The sequence below is a fragment of the Apis mellifera genome, linkage group LG8 (genome assembly GCF_003254395.2).
Source record: "Apis mellifera strain DH4 linkage group LG8, Amel_HAv3.1, whole genome shotgun sequence".
Classification (NCBI taxonomy): domain Eukaryota; kingdom Metazoa; phylum Arthropoda; class Insecta; order Hymenoptera; family Apidae; genus Apis; species Apis mellifera.
In genome coordinates, this window is record NC_037645.1 from 2,759,697 (window position 1) to 2,778,061 (window position 18,365).

Genomic DNA, 18,365 nt, shown 5'->3' on the forward strand with positions numbered 1-18,365 from the left:
TCTTAGATCTAACATTAAATGATATAATTTTTATTTAATATTTTTATTGTTTTATAGAATATTTTTATTTTCTATTCTTTTATACCTTTATACGACTACATATATATATATCGATTTCAAATGCTAATTTAACATATTTTTAATTTTTTTTATATTGAAATTGATACTTGTCAACTAATAAAACAATAATCAAGATGATTATTATTTAATTTATTAACATTCGTTCTTTACCATTCTCTTTAGTCATTTTTATATTTTATATAGAACAAAGAACATTATAGCGACATCTTTCTTTAAAAATATATATACATAGGTTCATGATATATACTCATATATATATATATATATGCATACACATTTTTGCTTTGTAAGAAACATTATACACGTGCTTTGCTTATTTAATTTTTAATTAATTTTAAATAATATGAATAATAAATTTGATAGATTTTAGTTATTAAATCTCTTTTCAAAATGCAAGTATCTTGTCCAAACAATGTAAAAATATATAACTTAAGTGCTGGGAAATCTCTTCCAGAGGTAAATCTTTTTATTTTCATTGTTTTAAATATATCATCATATAATTACATATTAATTTTCATCATTTCATCATTTAATTTTTTTCAGTGGTTATCTGAACGAAAAAGACGTGCTTTATTAAAGAAAAATATTGGTAAGCTTCATAAATGTTTTATCAAATGTAATAAATAATAGTATAATAAAATGTACATGTAATCATAATATTATAATAGATATACGACGTCGAATTGAACTTATTCAAGATTTTGATATGCCTGGTGTTAGTACTTCTATCAAAGTTACAAATGATGGACAATATATTTTAGCAACAGGTATATATAAACCACGTGTTAAATGCTTTGATGTAAAGAATCTTTCTTTAAAGTTTGAAAGATGTTTTGATTCTGAAGCTATTACTTTTGAAATACTATCAGATGATTATAGTAAAGTATGTATTTATATTATATTATATATATTATATTTTTATAATTAAATATAATATTTAATTATTTTTTATTTTTAGTTAATATTTCTATGTTGTGATAGAAGCATTCAATTTCATGTTGCTCATGGAAAATATTATATACTTAGAGTACCTCGTTTTGGAAGAGATATGAAATATCATTATCCATCTTGTGATATTTTTGTTGTGGGAGATAGGTTTGGTGCATAATATTTTGAGTTATAATTTTTAGTTAAGATTGTAAATATTAATGAATATATTTCATTAATTTGCAATATGTATATGTTACAGTAATGAAATTTACAGAATAAATCTTGAAAGAGGACAATTTTTACAGTCTTTTTTAACAGAAGCATCATCATTAAATAAATGTGAAATAAATCCTATACATCATCTTCTTGTTATTGGAACAGAAGATGGAACAATAGAAGCATGGGATCCTCGTGCTAGAAATAAAGTTGGTACTTTGGATTGTGCTTTGCATTGCATTAATCAAGATAATAAGTAAGATATACATTATGTCAATAATTTTATATATATTATATTTTCAAATATAATTTTTATAGTAATATTTGTTTTATAACAACAAAATTTTTTATTCTATTATTATTTAGATTAGAAAAAATTCCTGCAATTACTAGTTTAAAATTTCAAGGAGGTTTAACATTTGGAGTGGGCACATCAACTGGACAAGTATTATTATATGATATTCGTTCAAATAAACCATTTTTAATAAAAGATCATATGTATGGTTTACCCATTAAAAATGTTGAATTCCATAAGAAAATGGATATAGTTTATTCTATGGATAGTTCCATAGTAAAAATATGGGAAAAAAATAGTGTAAATAAAATTTGTGATTCAATATGTAAAAAAAAACAATATATAACAATAGTATTTATTTTTAAATATTAAAATAATATTTTAGGGTAAATTATATACATCTATAGAAGCACAGCATGATTTTAATGATATGTGTATTATACCAAACACAGGAATGCTTTTAATTGCCAATGAACATACAAAAATTCAAACATTCTATATTCCAACTCTTGGTCCAGCTCCCTCATGGTGCGGTTTTTTGGATAATCTTACAGAAGAATTAGAAGAATTAAATTATGAAATAATCTATGATGATTATAAATTTATAACTGAGAAAGATTTGGATGAATTAGGTCTTTCACATTTAAAAGGCACCAATCTTCTTAGAGCTTACATGCATGGTTACTTTATAGATATGCGATTATATAGAAAAGCAAGAGATGTAATGAAACCATTTGAATTTGAACAATATAAAAAGAAAAAAATTCAACAAAAAATAGAAGAAACTTGCAGTAATAGAGTACAGGTATTGAATACTTTATTACTTTATAATATAATTTATGCGATGTTAATATATGATTTTAATATATATTTATATGTATTTATAGATTCAAAAAATACCAAGTGTAAATAAAGAACTTGCATTAAAATTAATGGATAATGAAACAAATGAGAGAAAAAAAAGAAAAAGTTCTTCTAATCTTCTAACAGATGAACGTTTCAAAGAATTGTTTACTAATCCAGATTTTCAAGTAGACAAAACTTCAGAAGAATACTTATTATTAAATCCTGTCATTTCACAACTCAGTAAGAGTAAAGCAAAGAAATTAAAAGCCAAAGAAGCTGAAAAGGAAATAAAAGAAAGAATAGAAATTGAAGATGCAGAAAACGAACACTATGGTTATATGAATATAGATATATTTATTATATATATATATATATTACATATATATTGTTCCATTTTTTAAATTTAAATTATTTATTTTTGAAAATCTACAAGATTGTTGAATAATACTAACAAATGTTTTAAATAGAGAAAATAGAATAGAATAATTTCAAAGAATAATGATTAATTCTTTTTTATTTTAGAGAACAATATTTTTTATTTTATTTTAGAGAATAATAATTTATACATATATTTGCATATTGATTAATATAAGAAATTATATGATATTATTTAAAAAAATAATTAATTTTCATATATTAAACATAAAATTATATTAAATATATACTATTTGAAATCATAATTTTCATTTGGAACATTATATTATCAACATTAATAGATATGAAATCTAGATTAAATATTAGAAAAATGATTTGAATGGAATAGAAATAATAATTAATTGACTTAAAATTTATATTTTTAGATAATAGTTCAGATGAAAGTTTTATCCATGATGATAGTAGTTCAGAAGATGAAAAATTATGGGTTAAAGAAGTGAAAAATCAGTACCGATTGATAAAGAAGAATGAAAAACGAATACAAGAAAATAATGATGAACACATTGAGAATGAACCTCAACTTTATGAAATTAAAGAAAATGTAGAATTCAAAGATGCAAAGCCTGTAGTAAAAAAGCAAAACAAGTATGTATATTATTATATATATGTATATATATGATTAAAAAACATTGATTTCTAAATATTTAATATAAATTTTTGAATTTTTTTTATCATTGTTATCATTATTATTCTTTTTTTAGGACTACTTTAGGAGAAAGACTAAAGAATTATGAAACTGATGATATTAAAATTTCTGCTTCTCGTGGAAACAAAGAAATAACTTTTATTAGTGGAAAGGTATATATACATGTACACACATACACACGCGAGCGCGCGATCTATTCTTATATCTATATGTTTATTTATAGAATAAACAAACAGGACGAAGAAAGTTACATGTGGAGAGGCATGGAGAAGGATATAAACATCTATTAAGACCAGCAGGAATTTTGAAAAGGATGAAACGTTAATATTTATTGTAATTATTTTATTAAATATTAAATAATTATTTTTTTTTAAATAAAAATATCTTTATATTATTATCATTGTTATTTTAAAGAACAACTCTTATATTCCTTAGTATCATCCTGTACTAGAAGTTAGTTATAGATTGAATAAAATAATTTATTTTGACGCGATGTATGTAGATATCTTGACAGAGGTGAAGTGTCATCTCAAAAGAGTGATATAATGAAATTCATACATTAGGGTGAATCATACGAAATAGTGATACAAATGTTTTCTTTTCAAGTTCAAAAGTATCGTATTCGTTTGTCAAGAAAAATGACATTAGTAAGTTTTGTATCATATTTAATTTAATTCTTTTTTTTTTATTAATTACATATGTAGATTATCACATAATATAATAAATATGATATCGTTCGATTTTATCGTAATTTATAAAATTAATATTTGATTTGTTTAAAGAGTTTAAATTAGTTTATATTTGTTTAAAAAGAAATCCAAAATGATTATTTTTACTTTTTTTATTATAATTTATTATATAATAAATATTGTTTATTTTGATTTGTCTACATTTATATTTAAATCGTTAATTCTCTAATAATAATAGTTAAATCTATAATTTAACTACTTATTTCCAATTTTAATGGATTATAAAATCTACATTTAAAAAAATATAATTATATTGTTATTTTAGACTCTTTTTTCTAATAATTATAAATGATTTAATAATTTTCTAATATTGTAAAATATATTAATAATAGAATTTTATGTATTTTAATTATATTCTGATTGTTATTCCTTACAGGCAAGTTCACATAATGAATCAAAGAATGGAAAAGATCCTCCTCAACAAAATCATGAAGAAACAATGCAAGAATCTATACCATCTGGATTATCAGATTTACAAATGCAAAGTACAGAAGTAAGATTATTTAATATTTTTCACTTTAGTATCTAAATATATGTATATAAGTTATAATTTTTATCTCTTGATAGGTTGGTGAAATCACAGAAATGCCAAATTTTGAAATATTAAACACATCTGCAGTACTTCATTATTGTAAACATAAAATATTAAAACCATATTTGACATTATTAGGAATAATGGGTTTAAAACCAATGAATAGTGATGATTCACAACGATGCTCTTGTTATTGTATTTTTGCAAATCTTCATACTTTACAGGTCACAATATTTATGTGCATTGGATATATTTTACAATATATGGCATGTTTTAGGTAATAATATCTAATATAGTATTTTTAATATGATTTTTAATATGAATTATATGAATTAAGTATTTAAGTAATTAATTTTAATTAAGGAGAGATAGAGGCTTTTGTTACAAAACAATGCCTTTGAAATTTCAAATGACATCCATCAATAAGCAACATTCAGAAAAAGTTATTTGCTATGGAAATGTTATATTTAGTTATCTAGTTCCCAGTATTTTACATTTAATTGCATATTTATACACTATATATCTATTTCGAATTAAAGAAAATGAACAATTACAAAATTTAATGGAAAGAGCATTTCTTTTATCATCTAATCCTGCAAATCGTGGAAATCAGAGAAAACTTGTATGGATATTGTGGTTATTTATAGCATTGAGTCTTGTATGGATAATTATGGCATTAATTACAGTAAATGTGTTAATGGCCCAAGAAAATATCATATTTCAATGGTTAGAATTCAGGTAATTTTCTACATAAAATTTTTGTTTAATATAAAATATAATAATTAAAATTTATTTTATTTTTTTCATTTTTAAGCTATATTTAATTTCATATTGAAACATTTCATTTAAAGTAATTATTTTCATATTATTAAAATTATTTATATTTCTTCCAAATTTATTTTATGTATAGTCCAAATCAAGTAAAAATAATATTGAAGATACTTTTAATTGTCTGTACATTATGGCATGATATGGTTCAAGGAACAATTATTACTAGCTATTGTTTGCAAGGGCAACTTTTACTAGCACATTTATATTTCCTTCGTGGAAAATTACTTTATCATACTTTATCTCCTATTGATTGGATGAGGGTTTGTATATTTATTTTTATAAATAACTATTTTAATTTATAATTGATAAAAAAAAATTAAAATTAAAAAATTAAAAACAAAGAGAAAAATAAAAAAAGAAGAAGAATACAATTCAGGTCTTTGTATTTATTTTACAGGAAATTAGTGAATTTAAAAAATTATTGAAATATTTCAATGATGAATTAGGATTAGCAGTATGTATTTATACAATTGTAAATTTATCATGGGCAGCCACTAGTATTGTTTGGTTGCTTCAATATGATAATAGCGATATACAAAATAATCATGTCACTTGGATTGGTATAATAAATGTAATTCTTTGGATTTTAATATCAATAGCTCCCTTTATTCAGGTATGTTTATCTATAAAAAATACGATCAAAATAAACACTGATATACTTGATATTATTTGATTGATTATTCAAAAATTCGAAAATTCAAAATGAAGAAAAAACATTGAACTTCTTTTGTTTTTTAATAGGCAGCTCGTTTAACTGCTGCTTGTTCTATGATTCAAAATATCGGACACGAAGTACGAATTAGACCATTCGTATATCAAAGCACTCCGGGTGAAGACCTTGATACTATACTTTTGTACACATCGTCATTGAAAATGTGCGCCAAACTCTTCAGAGTACCAATTACGGGTAGATACCTTTGTCTTCTCCTAACTATAGGCAGTATCTTGATCCTTACATTAGGACAATGTCAATTTTTTTAATTATTTTTTATATTTTGATAAATCTAATTATATCAAATATTTTTTTGTATATTTTTCATTTTATATATATATATATGTAATTGATCATATTTTAAATCAGAGTAACATTTATATCTTCATTATCGAAATTTCAAAATTATAATTCATATTAAAATTAATTTAAATTAATCATTATTTACATTCAAAGAGAAAAATTATATTAAAAAAAAAGTTAACATTGAATTATTAACTTTTTATTAAATTCTACATATAATTAAATATGTATATTTATTATAATAAATATATCTAATTTATTTTCAATCTTTTTTGATTATTTTTATTTAATAAATATCATTAAATTAATATATATCATATCTTTTTTGTTTTTGTTAATGAGTATTAAACCAATAGTATATTTGTATGAAATCAATTGTCATTGGTTAATACATTGAGAATTTGCTAAGTATTATCGTGCTGTTGCGTCTGATAAAACTAAACGCAATAAGGAAAAATTTGTTTCCGAAACTTTTTCATTTCGTATATGTAAATTTATTTCAATTCATTATACATAAAAATCATGGATTTACTAGGATCTATTCTTAATTCAATGGATAAACCTCCTACAATTAGTGACAGACAAAAAGCTTTAATGAAAAGTTAGTTAAAATAATTAACCTATATTATAATTGACCAATTAATTATTTTGATATTTATAAAATAACTTTTATTACATAGAGCAAAAAGAAGAATATCAGAAGCATCAAAAAGCAGAAGCTGAAAGATTAAAAATTTTCCGAGAAAAGGTTTAAATTTTGCGTCTATATTTCAATTTCTATTAAATGAGGTTATATGTGTATTATTTCTTTTATGTTGATTCAGGTAGAAGAGAAAATTAATAAATTTCTTCAAGATGACAATGCAAAGGAATACAAATTTCCACCAATGGATCAAATTTATAGGAGTATAATGTATATAAAAAAACAATCATTTCAATGTTATCAATAATATATTATTTTGATGTTTTATTATATTATAGACATGATGTTGCTGAAATAGCAAATATATGGGCATATTCATTTGGTGAAGAAGGCATTGATCGTCATATTGTGATTTTTAAAAGGGAACATGCTCCATCTGAAGATCAGTTAAATGCACTTCGCAGAGGAGAAGAATGGAACGAAGAAATAGCAAAAAGATTAATAGAAGAGAGAGAAAGGCGAGCCAAAGAAGAGGAAGAAGCTGCTACTAAACCTAGAAAACGAAAAGATAATTTTGTACCAAATAGTTATTATAAAGATAAATATCAACATTTAATTGGAAAAGAAGCTGCTCTAGAAGCAGCTAGAAAAACAGAAGCTAATAGTAGTTATGGTTATGGTAAATAAATAATTATGTTATTAGATATATATATATCTATTAAATATATTTAGTTATTAATTAAAATTTATTCTAGTTCCTAGTGAAAATAAGAAAGATCAAAGAAGTATAGAACAAACATTAGCAGATATACGAGCTAAGAAAAGAAAATTGGAAATGAATATCAAGGAGTCAAATCATCAAGATGAAAGTACAAAATAAAATAAATAATTAAATCCAAAATTATGTAAAATATTTAACTTATTTAATTTCTAACTTGTAAATATTTCAGATTAATGATATGACATAAAATTAAATGTTTAAATGCAAAGTTATTCATATTTTACTGATTGTAACACATGAACTTACTTATTTTATGTATGTATTATGTGCCTGTGATAGAAACAGAAAAATATTGAAATTCAATATATGTATTTATTAAAAAATTCAGATTAACTTATATATATATATATATATATATATACAATATAATACAAATAGCATGTACATTGTGAAAGATTCTATTACTTTCTTTGCAAACAGTTTTCTAGATTTCTAGATTTCTATATATTTATATTTATATTTATATTTTGTTTTATAATTTTAAATATATTCTGTAGTAGAATACTTAGGTACAGAAGTCCTAGGAGCAGGTTTTGGTTTACTTGGAGATAAATCGAATACAATTTGCTCTTTTAAAGCTAACAATTTCTTAAAAACTTGATTTGTTGTTGATTTATACAACTCTAATCCCCGCATAATTAAAATATCTCGGATATATGAAGCATTATCATGCACCAATTGTTTCTAAAGAAACATTAAAGAAATAGATATTTATTCAAATATTATGATCATGAAAAAATATAATATAGAAAAAAAAGACAATTAATTACCTCTTGCTTTAATCTTGGATTTGTAAGTGATACTATTATATGTTGCACTTGAATTCGCATAACTGATATTAAAACTGAATCTATTATTGCCATTAATTCAGGTGTAGCAACGCTAAGACAATCTTCTAGTAGACTTACATAAATTTTTGAAAAAGTTAAGGTATTATCAGTTAATGCAATCCAACAATCATTTGTTATATAAGATGATGGAACAGATATTCCAAGATCATCAAATTCTAATAGAAATTTTTGAACGTTTTTGCAACTTTCTAAATTAGTTGGCCGCCACGTATCTTTTGCTATATATTCTTTCACAGTATCAATATATTTTTCACCTGTATCTTGTATAGCTTTTGCTAATGGGGATCTGAGTTGACCATCCAATTGATAACGAAAATCCATTCCTAATTGCGTTAACTACAAAATAAAATATATAATATTATTATAACAACAAAATTATATTCTTTAAAAATATATTATTACGATTTATAAAAAATTGTTATTTTAATAATAACATATATAAAACAAAAATTAATATCAATGCCGTATCATTACCGTACCTGATCGCAGTGACTTCGAACACAAACAATACATTCTACTAAAATGCTTAGAGATACTTGTGGAATAAAAAGTTGTTTAGTTAAATGTGTTGTTAAATATTTTACTTCTTGACTACACCAAAGTACCAAACCTAATTATATATATAAAATGAAAATTAAAAAAGATGATTTGATTTCAAATCATAACATTCATTCATGATTTTTTTATTTGTAACTTACCAGATGTACAATTTGTTGACTGTGGGAAAAGTTTTAAAAATTCTTTTGTGATTTCAACAATATTACTAAAAGCAATTGCACTAAGTTGCTTCACATAAGGTGCAATAGCTCCTTCTCTTTTAACTCGTTTTAAACGTGCTTTTAACATAGCACTACATAGCCGCAAATATAATTGACAGGCTTGAGCATTTCTATTTAATTGTATCAATAGTTTTACTACGCGACGCGCACTTCTTAAACCACCACCTTGCAATGATTTCGCTTCTGCACTTAATTCAAGTTCTTTTGTTAAAACTTCAATTAATGATTTTCCTCTATCATTTACTTTTAACTGGATTTCTAATAAAAGTGGTGTTATTTGTGCATCTTTTAAATAGGTTTTTGCTTTTTCTAAAAGACTATAAGCTTCCTCAAAATGACGTTGTGCTATGCAAGAATCTAAATCTTCTGCCACCTCTAATATCCATTCTGGTGGTGGTTCATGATATTCTGTATCTTCATCATCTATACCTATAAAAAAATAACTAATAAGAAAATTAATGAAATTTAATTTAATTTAATTATACAAATTTTATTAAATTATCGTTTATACCGAGAGTATTCGAATCGAGTGACATCGACCGAGAAGGCATCGTTATTTTTTCTTCTTTTGAACATTTATTATTTTCTGATATCTCATTTGGATTATCTTCAATCAACTTCATTCTTTTTGCTTGTTCACATTTATCTAACCATTCTTTCTAAAAGATACATTATAATTTATAATATCTTTTCATGATCTTTTTTTTTCAAAATATTTTTTATGGATATTATCATTATAATATACTAACTTTACTTGTTGCAGTTGCACATTGAAATACCCTAGTATCAGAGAATGCTAAAAGTTTGAATGCTAATTTTACTGTTCCAAGATCTCTAACATTAACAATTGCCAAACTTTCAAGATTATAAACAGCTTGCATTTTATATTTTGGTGGTCCTCTTCTATTTCCATTTGCTAACCAAGAAGCAATCATTAAAATATCAGTAAATAAATATGCATGAACTCTTTTTAATGGTGTCCCCTCTAATGGATCTAATTCTAACAAAGATCCTTCATGTAAACATATACGACCAGGTATTTCTGCTAAACTCTATGAAATTAAAAAACAATTATTATTATGAATGTTTTTTATTTATTATTATTGATTTAGAAATCTAGAAAAATAACAATTTAATAACTTACCATAGCACCTTCTACATTTTCAAGTAATTGCATTAATTTTTGTTTTTGTTCTTCTTCTTTAATAGTAGAATCATTAATATTTTCTAATTGGGATTCAGATAAATCTTCAAAAGTAACACCAGTAGTTCTGGTAGATCCTAATGTACTTAACAATGAACGTTGTTCACTGAGTAATTGAGATAACTGATACATTTCACTTTCTAAATGTGAAATTTCCTTGGCAGTTTCTATAAATTGCATATAATTTTGATAAACATTACGTTTTAATTGTGCAGAAGTATTATTTGCAAGTTCTTGAATTTTAGCTCTTTGTTGTCTTAATTCATCTGCTCCAACACATTGTGCGCTAAGTTCTTTTACAACTATAAGTAAAACAAATGTCACTTTATGTTTTATAAAATTTTAAATTTTATAAACAAAAATTTATAAATGTTGACTTACATTTTTCAGGATTAAAATCTTCAGTTGCAAAAACTTTTGCTAAACTGTTAGCCATTGTAAAAAAATATTAGCTATGACCTAAATAAATTCATTTATATATTAGTAAAAAAATTAAATCAATTCTTTATTATATTCAATTTCTTTTATAAGCAATATTCATATAAATATTTATTAACTGTAAATACTTAAATACGTTTATTCTGCAATGCAATCGTATGCATATAATGAATTTGATATATCTCTCAAATGACAACAAAAATATTATTCTTAATGCTATGCAGTATATAGTAAAACTTTATATAGTAACAATTACTAGATGAAAAAATATATCGATGATATTATAGAATGAAAATTTCAAATTGTTATATTTTATTTACTATAATTTCTTCCGTAATTACATTAATCATATAAATTTATATTAAATAAATTTTTAAAATATTCTTATTTTCAAACCATTGAAATATTTAATGTAAAAATTTTTAAAAAAATTTCATTTTAAGAATTTCTAAATGTAATAAATTTTATTTTTTCTTTTTAATGATAATTTTAGTCACTTCCTTTTATATTTAATATTATTATATAAAAATTTATATTTGCTTATGAGAAGAAATGTAATAGATCGCATCATTATTAATCTCATTTTATGAAAAAATATAATTAAAAAAAAAAGGTATATATAATTTTAATTTATTTTATTAAAATAATATATACATTGAATATTTCTTATAACAATATATTATCATAATAATTACTACTTTTAGTTTTAATATCAAAGTTGTGTAACCTATATATGTATTATTTATGTCGAAAACATATTTAATCTAAACAATTTTAACGGATAAATAATTAAAAGAAAGGTATGTACTTAATAAATTTCATTTATAAAAGTTGTTTTTAATTTTAATAGTGAAAATATTTTATTATATAAATATTTCAGAGAATGAAATATTATTGGGAGCGATGAATGTACAAAAAATGATGCCAATTACATCTAAAGATTCAGACGTGAAAGACAGCGATAGCAGAGGCACAATTAAAGTTATAGATCGCCCGACATTTATATTGAAAACCAGAGAAGGTGAAAATAGAGCTGTGTCTCCAAATCAACGTAATGGTGGTAACAAGTACTTACAAATAGTTTTTTGCATAAAAAAATTTAAATTATATTTGAATTTTTAATATATTATAATATCATTTAATATCAAATTATAGAAAAGAAGGTGATGCATCTTCCAATGTTTCATCAAAAATACAAGATCGTGAGTATTTTTTTTTTTATTTTAAATTTTAAATATTAATTTTTAATACAATGATATTAATAGATTTTTGTAATTTGTAGCTGTTCGCACTGTATTACCAACTTGTCTTGAAATGACAAGTTGTGTAAAATTTATGGATGAAAATATGCAACTTTGTGAATATCCTCTTGAATTCTTGTATGATCAACAAGATTTTTTAGTTGTAGGATGTTTAGGAGCTCAAGGTGTAGGAAAATCAACTATAATGTCTCTTTTAACATGTAACATTGCGTCAGTATTATTTTAAAAACTTTAAACTAATATTATATTTTTAAAGAAAATCATTTGTTTCATTTTTTTATTATTATAGGACTGGTATTTTTCCAATTCAAGATACATCACATCATGAAAGTGGTGCAAATTGTACTATTGGTATTGATTTTTTTGTAACAAAAAATCGTGTAATATATTTAGATACACAACCTATATTGTCTGGATCTACAATAGATTATTCAACAACTTATGATCAAAAAAAGCCTACAACAGACTTTATAAATATAGAAACTAATTTAGAGTTACAGTCTTCACAATTTGCAGCATTTCTTTTTTCAGTTTGTCATGTTATTATATTTGTACAAGATTGGTTCGTAGATCCAAATTTAGTTAGGTATAATGAGCATAATTTTATAATTTTATTTTGTTATAAATTCTTGTGAGAATTAAAATTTATTATATTTCATAGATTTTTACAAACTGCAGAAATGTTAAAACCATCTTCAACTAGTAATATGGACCAAGATTATGTTGAATATTATCCACATATTGTATTTTTACATAATAAAGCTGAATTACAAGATTTTACTCCTCATAATATGGAAAAAGTAAAGGTAATGTATAATATATATATTTTTAATATGTATTATTAAAACATGTACTTTTTATATTAAAAATAATAATAAATGATTAATTTGAAAAGTTACACTGATGTTTATTTATTTATACTTGCAGGAATTTTATACTAAATTATTCTCCAGTTCTAGATTACAAATTCATAGTGGTTTGGATATGAGTAATCATTCTATGGAGGCAGGATTAAATTTGTTTTTTATACCTCGTATTACAAATGAAGGTACAGTATTTCATTATTCTATTCATTTTACTTTCACTCACATATTAAAAATGTTTTAAAGCTTGTCTTGATTCAATTTTTTTTTAATTGTAGAAGAATTTACAATGCGTCAAAACGGAAAAAAATTAATAGAAAAGCTAAAAACAAAAATACATGGTGTTAACAGAAATTCAATGACACCATCTACTTTAACAGAAAAAAATTGGTAAATGTAATAAATTAAAAAAATTAATTTTTCTTTATTGTATGTTATAATCACTTTATAATTGAATTATCTAGGTACCATTACGTTTCAAAAGTAATGGAAGCGATTAAAAAGAGTCATCTTTCTTCCGAATATGGAAGATTAATGCCATAATTTTCAATAATGGTATATATATATTATATACTATTTCTGCAAAAGAATATACGTACATTGTGTATATGTGCATCAAATAATTTTAAGCATTTTATATAAAAAAAATCATAATGTTTTGTTACTTATTTAAATTCATAATAAGATCTTAAAATCATAGAAATACGAAAGCAATTTCTGGCATTTTTGAAACTTATGTATATGTTATGTATAATTAATGATATGTAATCAATAAATCAAAGAAAAATTAAAGTGATATATTGTTGCAATTATTTTAAATTTGTTAAAATGAAAACAATTATCTCTTATTTGTTGTCAATGAATTGATTAAATACATTAATACAAAGCTACAAACTTTTACGAATAATCTTCTTGTTCGCTATCGACTTGTTGCATTGAAGCCATTTGTGCAACTGCTTGTAATTGTTGCCATTGCTGTTGTTCTGCTACTGCTTGTTCTTCTCTTGCTTTTGCAAATAATTCTTGCTGCTGTCTAAGAAGTTCTTCTTCTGGAATTCCCAAATTTTCTAATCTAGTGCTTTGACGTCTTCGTTTAGCTGCGACAGCCTTACAATCTCGCAAAACTGCTTCCGCTTCTGCACTATAATCTCCAAATCCAAGTTTTTCGAGTGCTTGAAGAACATGTTCAGCATTTATAGTTTTCTTCTGTTGTTGATTACAAATTTCATTTGCTTCAGAAGAAAGTAAATGAATAAATTCTGTACAACAATTTAATATTAATTCTCGGGATTCATTCGCTACACGTACATGTGGTAAAATTTCCTTGATCATTTTATTAATCGATGCACGAGGTAAGGTCAATTCATCATCTTCGGTTGGTGATATAGTAGCCGAGGCCATATTTTTCTGCAATATTAAAAAAAAATTATTTACTTTCTTGATAAAAAATTTATAAGCTATTATATTACTATTTTTTTTTTTTATACGTATTTTGATATATTTTTGAAAATTTATTTTTTTCAATATATATTTTAAATAATTCGAATTGTTAATATATATAATTATATCTCTAATTTTTAATATTAAAAGCTTATCATTTTATCACATACTTGAAAATTTTATATACTTTTTCTAAGAAAAATATTATCAGATAAAGTGTTTATGCACAATATATGTTTCGTTTTGTAAAAATAGCGATAAATTTTATATATTACTTTATATCATTTGATTTCACGATTGAATATAAAGCAATAGTGTAATTATTTATCATCAAATCTGTTATAATTAGAAAATGAAATGTTAGTAAGAATTCAATTTATACTGATATATAGTATACTCATTTTATTCTACTTATGTGATGGAAAATATGTAACAAACACGAACGAATATGTTGGTACTGTGCGGAATTTAAGCGTGGAAGTTTTAAAAGATCCAAAATATATAGGAAAACAAGATGCATATAAATTTTTAAAATTGAATATATCTTGGTTGCCACCAAATACTTTTAGGCAACCTTCTTCTTATAGGTAAATATTCATTAATGAATATAAGAGAAAATTTAATCAATTTATTACTAATTTGTTTTATATTATATTTGTATATGATAGTATTATAATCACAGGCATACCATCAATAGAAGAAAAAACAAATATCATAAAATGTTCAGAAGGATCACTTTTTTATATATTGAAACAAACACAAGACAAAAAATTTAATGTATTATTACCTGAATACAGTAACTTAGATGATATACCAGATCTATATATAAAACCTGATTGTTCTTACAAAGTACAAGTTCTTGCTAATCCAAGAACAAAATACATAACAAATATTCCTGAAGTAAATTATTAATATACTACATAAATATGTACATAGTATATTTATTCTATAAAATTAATAAAAAATATTTTTAAATTCTATAGGTTTTATATACAGTTCCTAAATGCATAAATAATTCATGTAATTGTATCAATGCCAAAAGAACACTACCTATTCCAAAAGTAAATATATCTCAAAGAGGAAATCAAATAGTTATAAATTGGAGTACAACTTTTAATACAGCTAATATTCAATTTTATATAATCAAGTATATTTAAAAGTTAAAAAAACTTTAAATATAATTGATATTTGATTTTATTCAACATTTATATATTATTTCATAGGATAGGTATACCTCTTTTCATATCAAGGAAAGGGCTACCTGTTTATAATGTAACAAAAATAGGACAAATACCTGTAAATAAAACTATGTTTTTATATGACTTAAAAATTAACAATCAAAACATACAAATTAAAAATGATTATAAAATAATAATTAGTGCTGTCAATTATTATGGATGCTTTGGACCAGAAGAAACTTTTATTATAAATTTTACATCATCAAATATTAAAATTGTAAATTACAATCGTAAATTATTAACAAAAATTATACAATATAAAATAATGTATAATAAAATATTTTTCATTATTTATATTATTTTTTCAAATTATTTTTTTCAGTGGTTTATATTGATTGGAGTAATAATCAGTTGTATTCTAATTGGAATTTTAAGTTTTATATTATATCATAATTATAATTTTTTTATGATGAAGCAAAAAATACGTACAATTTCAAAATGCAAATGGACAGAAACAATACTTCAACAGCATAACATTTTGTATATCAAACATGAATCTAAAGTAAAAAGATAATTTTATATGTATTATGTGAATAACTATTACATTATATAATTTATATTACTTAAAATGATTTTTAGGAAAAACATATAGAACAGACAAATAAGTTAAATGAGTCATTTGAAAGTGTAAAATTAATACGTAAATTGGGTATTGGGCAATTTGGAAAAGTATATCTTGGTCATTTGAATGATAAAAATAATAGTTTAGTTGCAGTAAAAATGTCTCAACAAATGGATCTATCTATTGACTCTGAAACACGTCAACAATTTATTCAAGAAATTGAAATAATGATAATGGCTGGAAATCATCCTCATTTAGTAAGCCTCATAGGTTATTGCATTAAACCTAATCATCCTATATGTATTTTGCTTGAATATATGAAAGGTGGAGATTTATTAACTTACTTACATAATCAAAGGAATCAACAAAATAAACAAATGATTTATCATGATCAAAATATTTTACAAGATTTATGTGAAACTTATGTTTCAAAAAGTAAATGATTTATTAAATTATAAATTTATTTAATATAAATTTAAAAATTTTAATAGAATCTTAAATTTCAGCTTTATATACTAATATATGTTCCACTATATTAAACAAAACAAATAGTTATAGATCTAAACAATATATAAATATTACTAACAATTATAAAGAAAAAGTAAAAAATGAAAATGAAAGTTGGATTGGTAAAATGGAAAGACATCAATTTTTAAAATTTGCTAAAGAAATTGCTATGGGTATGGAACATTTGGAAGCTAAAGGAATTACTCATCGAGATCTTGCAGCAAGGAATATTCTCCTTACTGAAGATTTAACTGTGAAGGTAATTTAATATTTAATATTATATGAAATTTTTTTAAAGATAAAAAGTTTTAACAAAATGACAACATTTAGATTTCTGATTTTGGACTTTCAAGAAATGGTGTATATGTAATAAAAAATACAGAGGAAAAAACACATCATCTTCCAATAAGATGGATGTCTCCTGAAGCTTTATATAATAGAGCTTTCTCTTCAAAAAGTGATGTATGGTCTTTTGGGATAGTACTTTGGGAAATTAGTACATTAGGTGGTTTTCCTTATTGTAACATACAAGATGATCATTTATTACATTATATTGTTCATAAAAATGGTCGTTTGGAACAACCAGATAATGTTCCTTCAAGTATTTATAAATTAATGCATTCTTGTTGGGCTACAGAACCTCAGAACAGACCAAATTTTACACAACTACTTTCTAAATTACAAATTTTAATTGCATCTTTAGATAATACTTTTTTGACAATATCTAATCCTTGTTATGCATTATCACTTTCAGAAAAAACTTTTATCTAAAATAACTTCGATTGGACTTATTCGTTAAAAAATATTTAAAAGAAGAGATTTATTTAAAAAAACAAAAAACATAAAGGTTAAAAAGAAATCACATGGATATCAATGTAAATCGAATTTTCAAACAGGATATTAATAAATAAATATTTATGAATTTAAAAAAATGATTTCAATAATAGATAAGATTTCGATAAAATAATATAAATTATATTATTTGATATTGTCAAAATCATATATTAAATTAAGTTATATACATACCAAGAGTAAAGAAATAAATCAAATACAATAAAAATAACTGCGTGGTTAAAAGATATATTTTTCACTGTTAATTAATATTTTGAATTAGAAAAATAATAAAAAAAAATATTTGATTCAATAAAAAATTACTTTTTTTTTATTGACTTTTTGTTTTATGAAAACAAATCTTGTAATTAATATAATTCACAGATAAGT

The 18,365-nt window shown here is 22.9% G+C and overlaps 5 protein-coding genes across 6 annotated transcripts; 3 read left to right on the forward strand and 2 right to left on the reverse strand.

The window, feature by feature from the left end:
* The first annotated feature begins 350 nt into the window (after nt 1-350).
* Nucleotides 351-8,132, forward strand: LOC411240 (nucleolar protein 10). The gene is made up of 20 exons (XM_394714.7): nt 351-537; nt 625-670; nt 750-964; nt 1,040-1,176; nt 1,271-1,483; nt 1,594-1,822; nt 1,908-2,327; nt 2,410-2,701; nt 3,169-3,388; nt 3,505-3,601; nt 4,575-4,691; nt 4,766-5,007; nt 5,094-5,468; nt 5,641-5,821; nt 5,959-6,174; nt 6,303-6,468; nt 7,257-7,324; nt 7,401-7,489; nt 7,558-7,898; nt 7,975-8,132. The coding sequence occupies exons 1-20, from the start codon at nt 472-474 to the stop codon at nt 8,097-8,099; spliced, it is 3,855 nt and encodes a 1,284-aa protein (XP_394714.3). The 5' UTR covers nt 351-471; the 3' UTR covers nt 8,100-8,132.
* Nucleotides 8,133-8,301: 169 nt separating this feature from the next.
* Nucleotides 8,302-11,426, reverse strand: LOC411775 (exocyst complex component 8). Its single transcript, XM_026442223.1, has 9 exons — nt 11,409-11,426; nt 11,216-11,293; nt 10,775-11,136; nt 10,380-10,682; nt 10,142-10,289; nt 9,550-10,059; nt 9,331-9,461; nt 8,771-9,187; nt 8,302-8,684 (listed from the first exon to the last, which is right to left on the reverse strand). The coding sequence occupies exons 2-9, from the start codon at nt 11,268-11,270 to the stop codon at nt 8,481-8,483; spliced, it is 2,130 nt and encodes a 709-aa protein (XP_026298008.1). The 5' UTR covers nt 11,271-11,293; nt 11,409-11,426; the 3' UTR covers nt 8,302-8,480.
* Nucleotides 11,427-11,985: 559 nt separating this feature from the next.
* Nucleotides 11,986-14,189, forward strand: LOC411774 (protein SMG9). Its single transcript, XM_006559563.3, has 9 exons — nt 11,986-12,072; nt 12,153-12,339; nt 12,428-12,474; nt 12,555-12,744; nt 12,824-13,120; nt 13,196-13,340; nt 13,462-13,582; nt 13,676-13,787; nt 13,862-14,189. The coding sequence occupies exons 2-9, from the start codon at nt 12,176-12,178 to the stop codon at nt 13,938-13,940; spliced, it is 1,155 nt and encodes a 384-aa protein (XP_006559626.1). The 5' UTR covers nt 11,986-12,072; nt 12,153-12,175; the 3' UTR covers nt 13,941-14,189.
* On the reverse strand, nt 14,174-18,360 carry LOC409197 (protein Dr1). Its single transcript, XM_392721.7, has 2 exons — nt 18,171-18,360; nt 14,174-14,804 (listed from the first exon to the last, which is right to left on the reverse strand). Exon 2 carries the CDS (start codon nt 14,796-14,798, stop codon nt 14,295-14,297), a length of 504 nt encoding a protein of 167 aa, XP_392721.1. The 5' UTR covers nt 14,799-14,804; nt 18,171-18,360; the 3' UTR covers nt 14,174-14,294.
* Nucleotides 15,033-17,988, forward strand: LOC725670 (mast/stem cell growth factor receptor Kit). 2 transcript variants are annotated; one of them, XM_026442221.1, is made up of 8 exons: nt 15,035-15,424; nt 15,506-15,737; nt 15,821-15,984; nt 16,061-16,292; nt 16,398-16,577; nt 16,655-17,072; nt 17,144-17,403; nt 17,475-17,988. In XM_026442221.1, the coding sequence occupies exons 1-8, from the start codon at nt 15,195-15,197 to the stop codon at nt 17,913-17,915; spliced, it is 2,157 nt and encodes a 718-aa protein (XP_026298006.1). In that variant the 5' UTR covers nt 15,035-15,194; the 3' UTR covers nt 17,916-17,988. The 2 variants fall into 2 exon arrangements, with proteins under 2 accessions (XP_026298007.1, XP_026298006.1); XM_026442222.1 differs by lacking the exons at nt 15,506-15,737; nt 15,821-15,984 and having other exon boundaries at nt 15,033-15,424.
* Nucleotides 18,361-18,365: the final 5 nt, after the last annotated feature.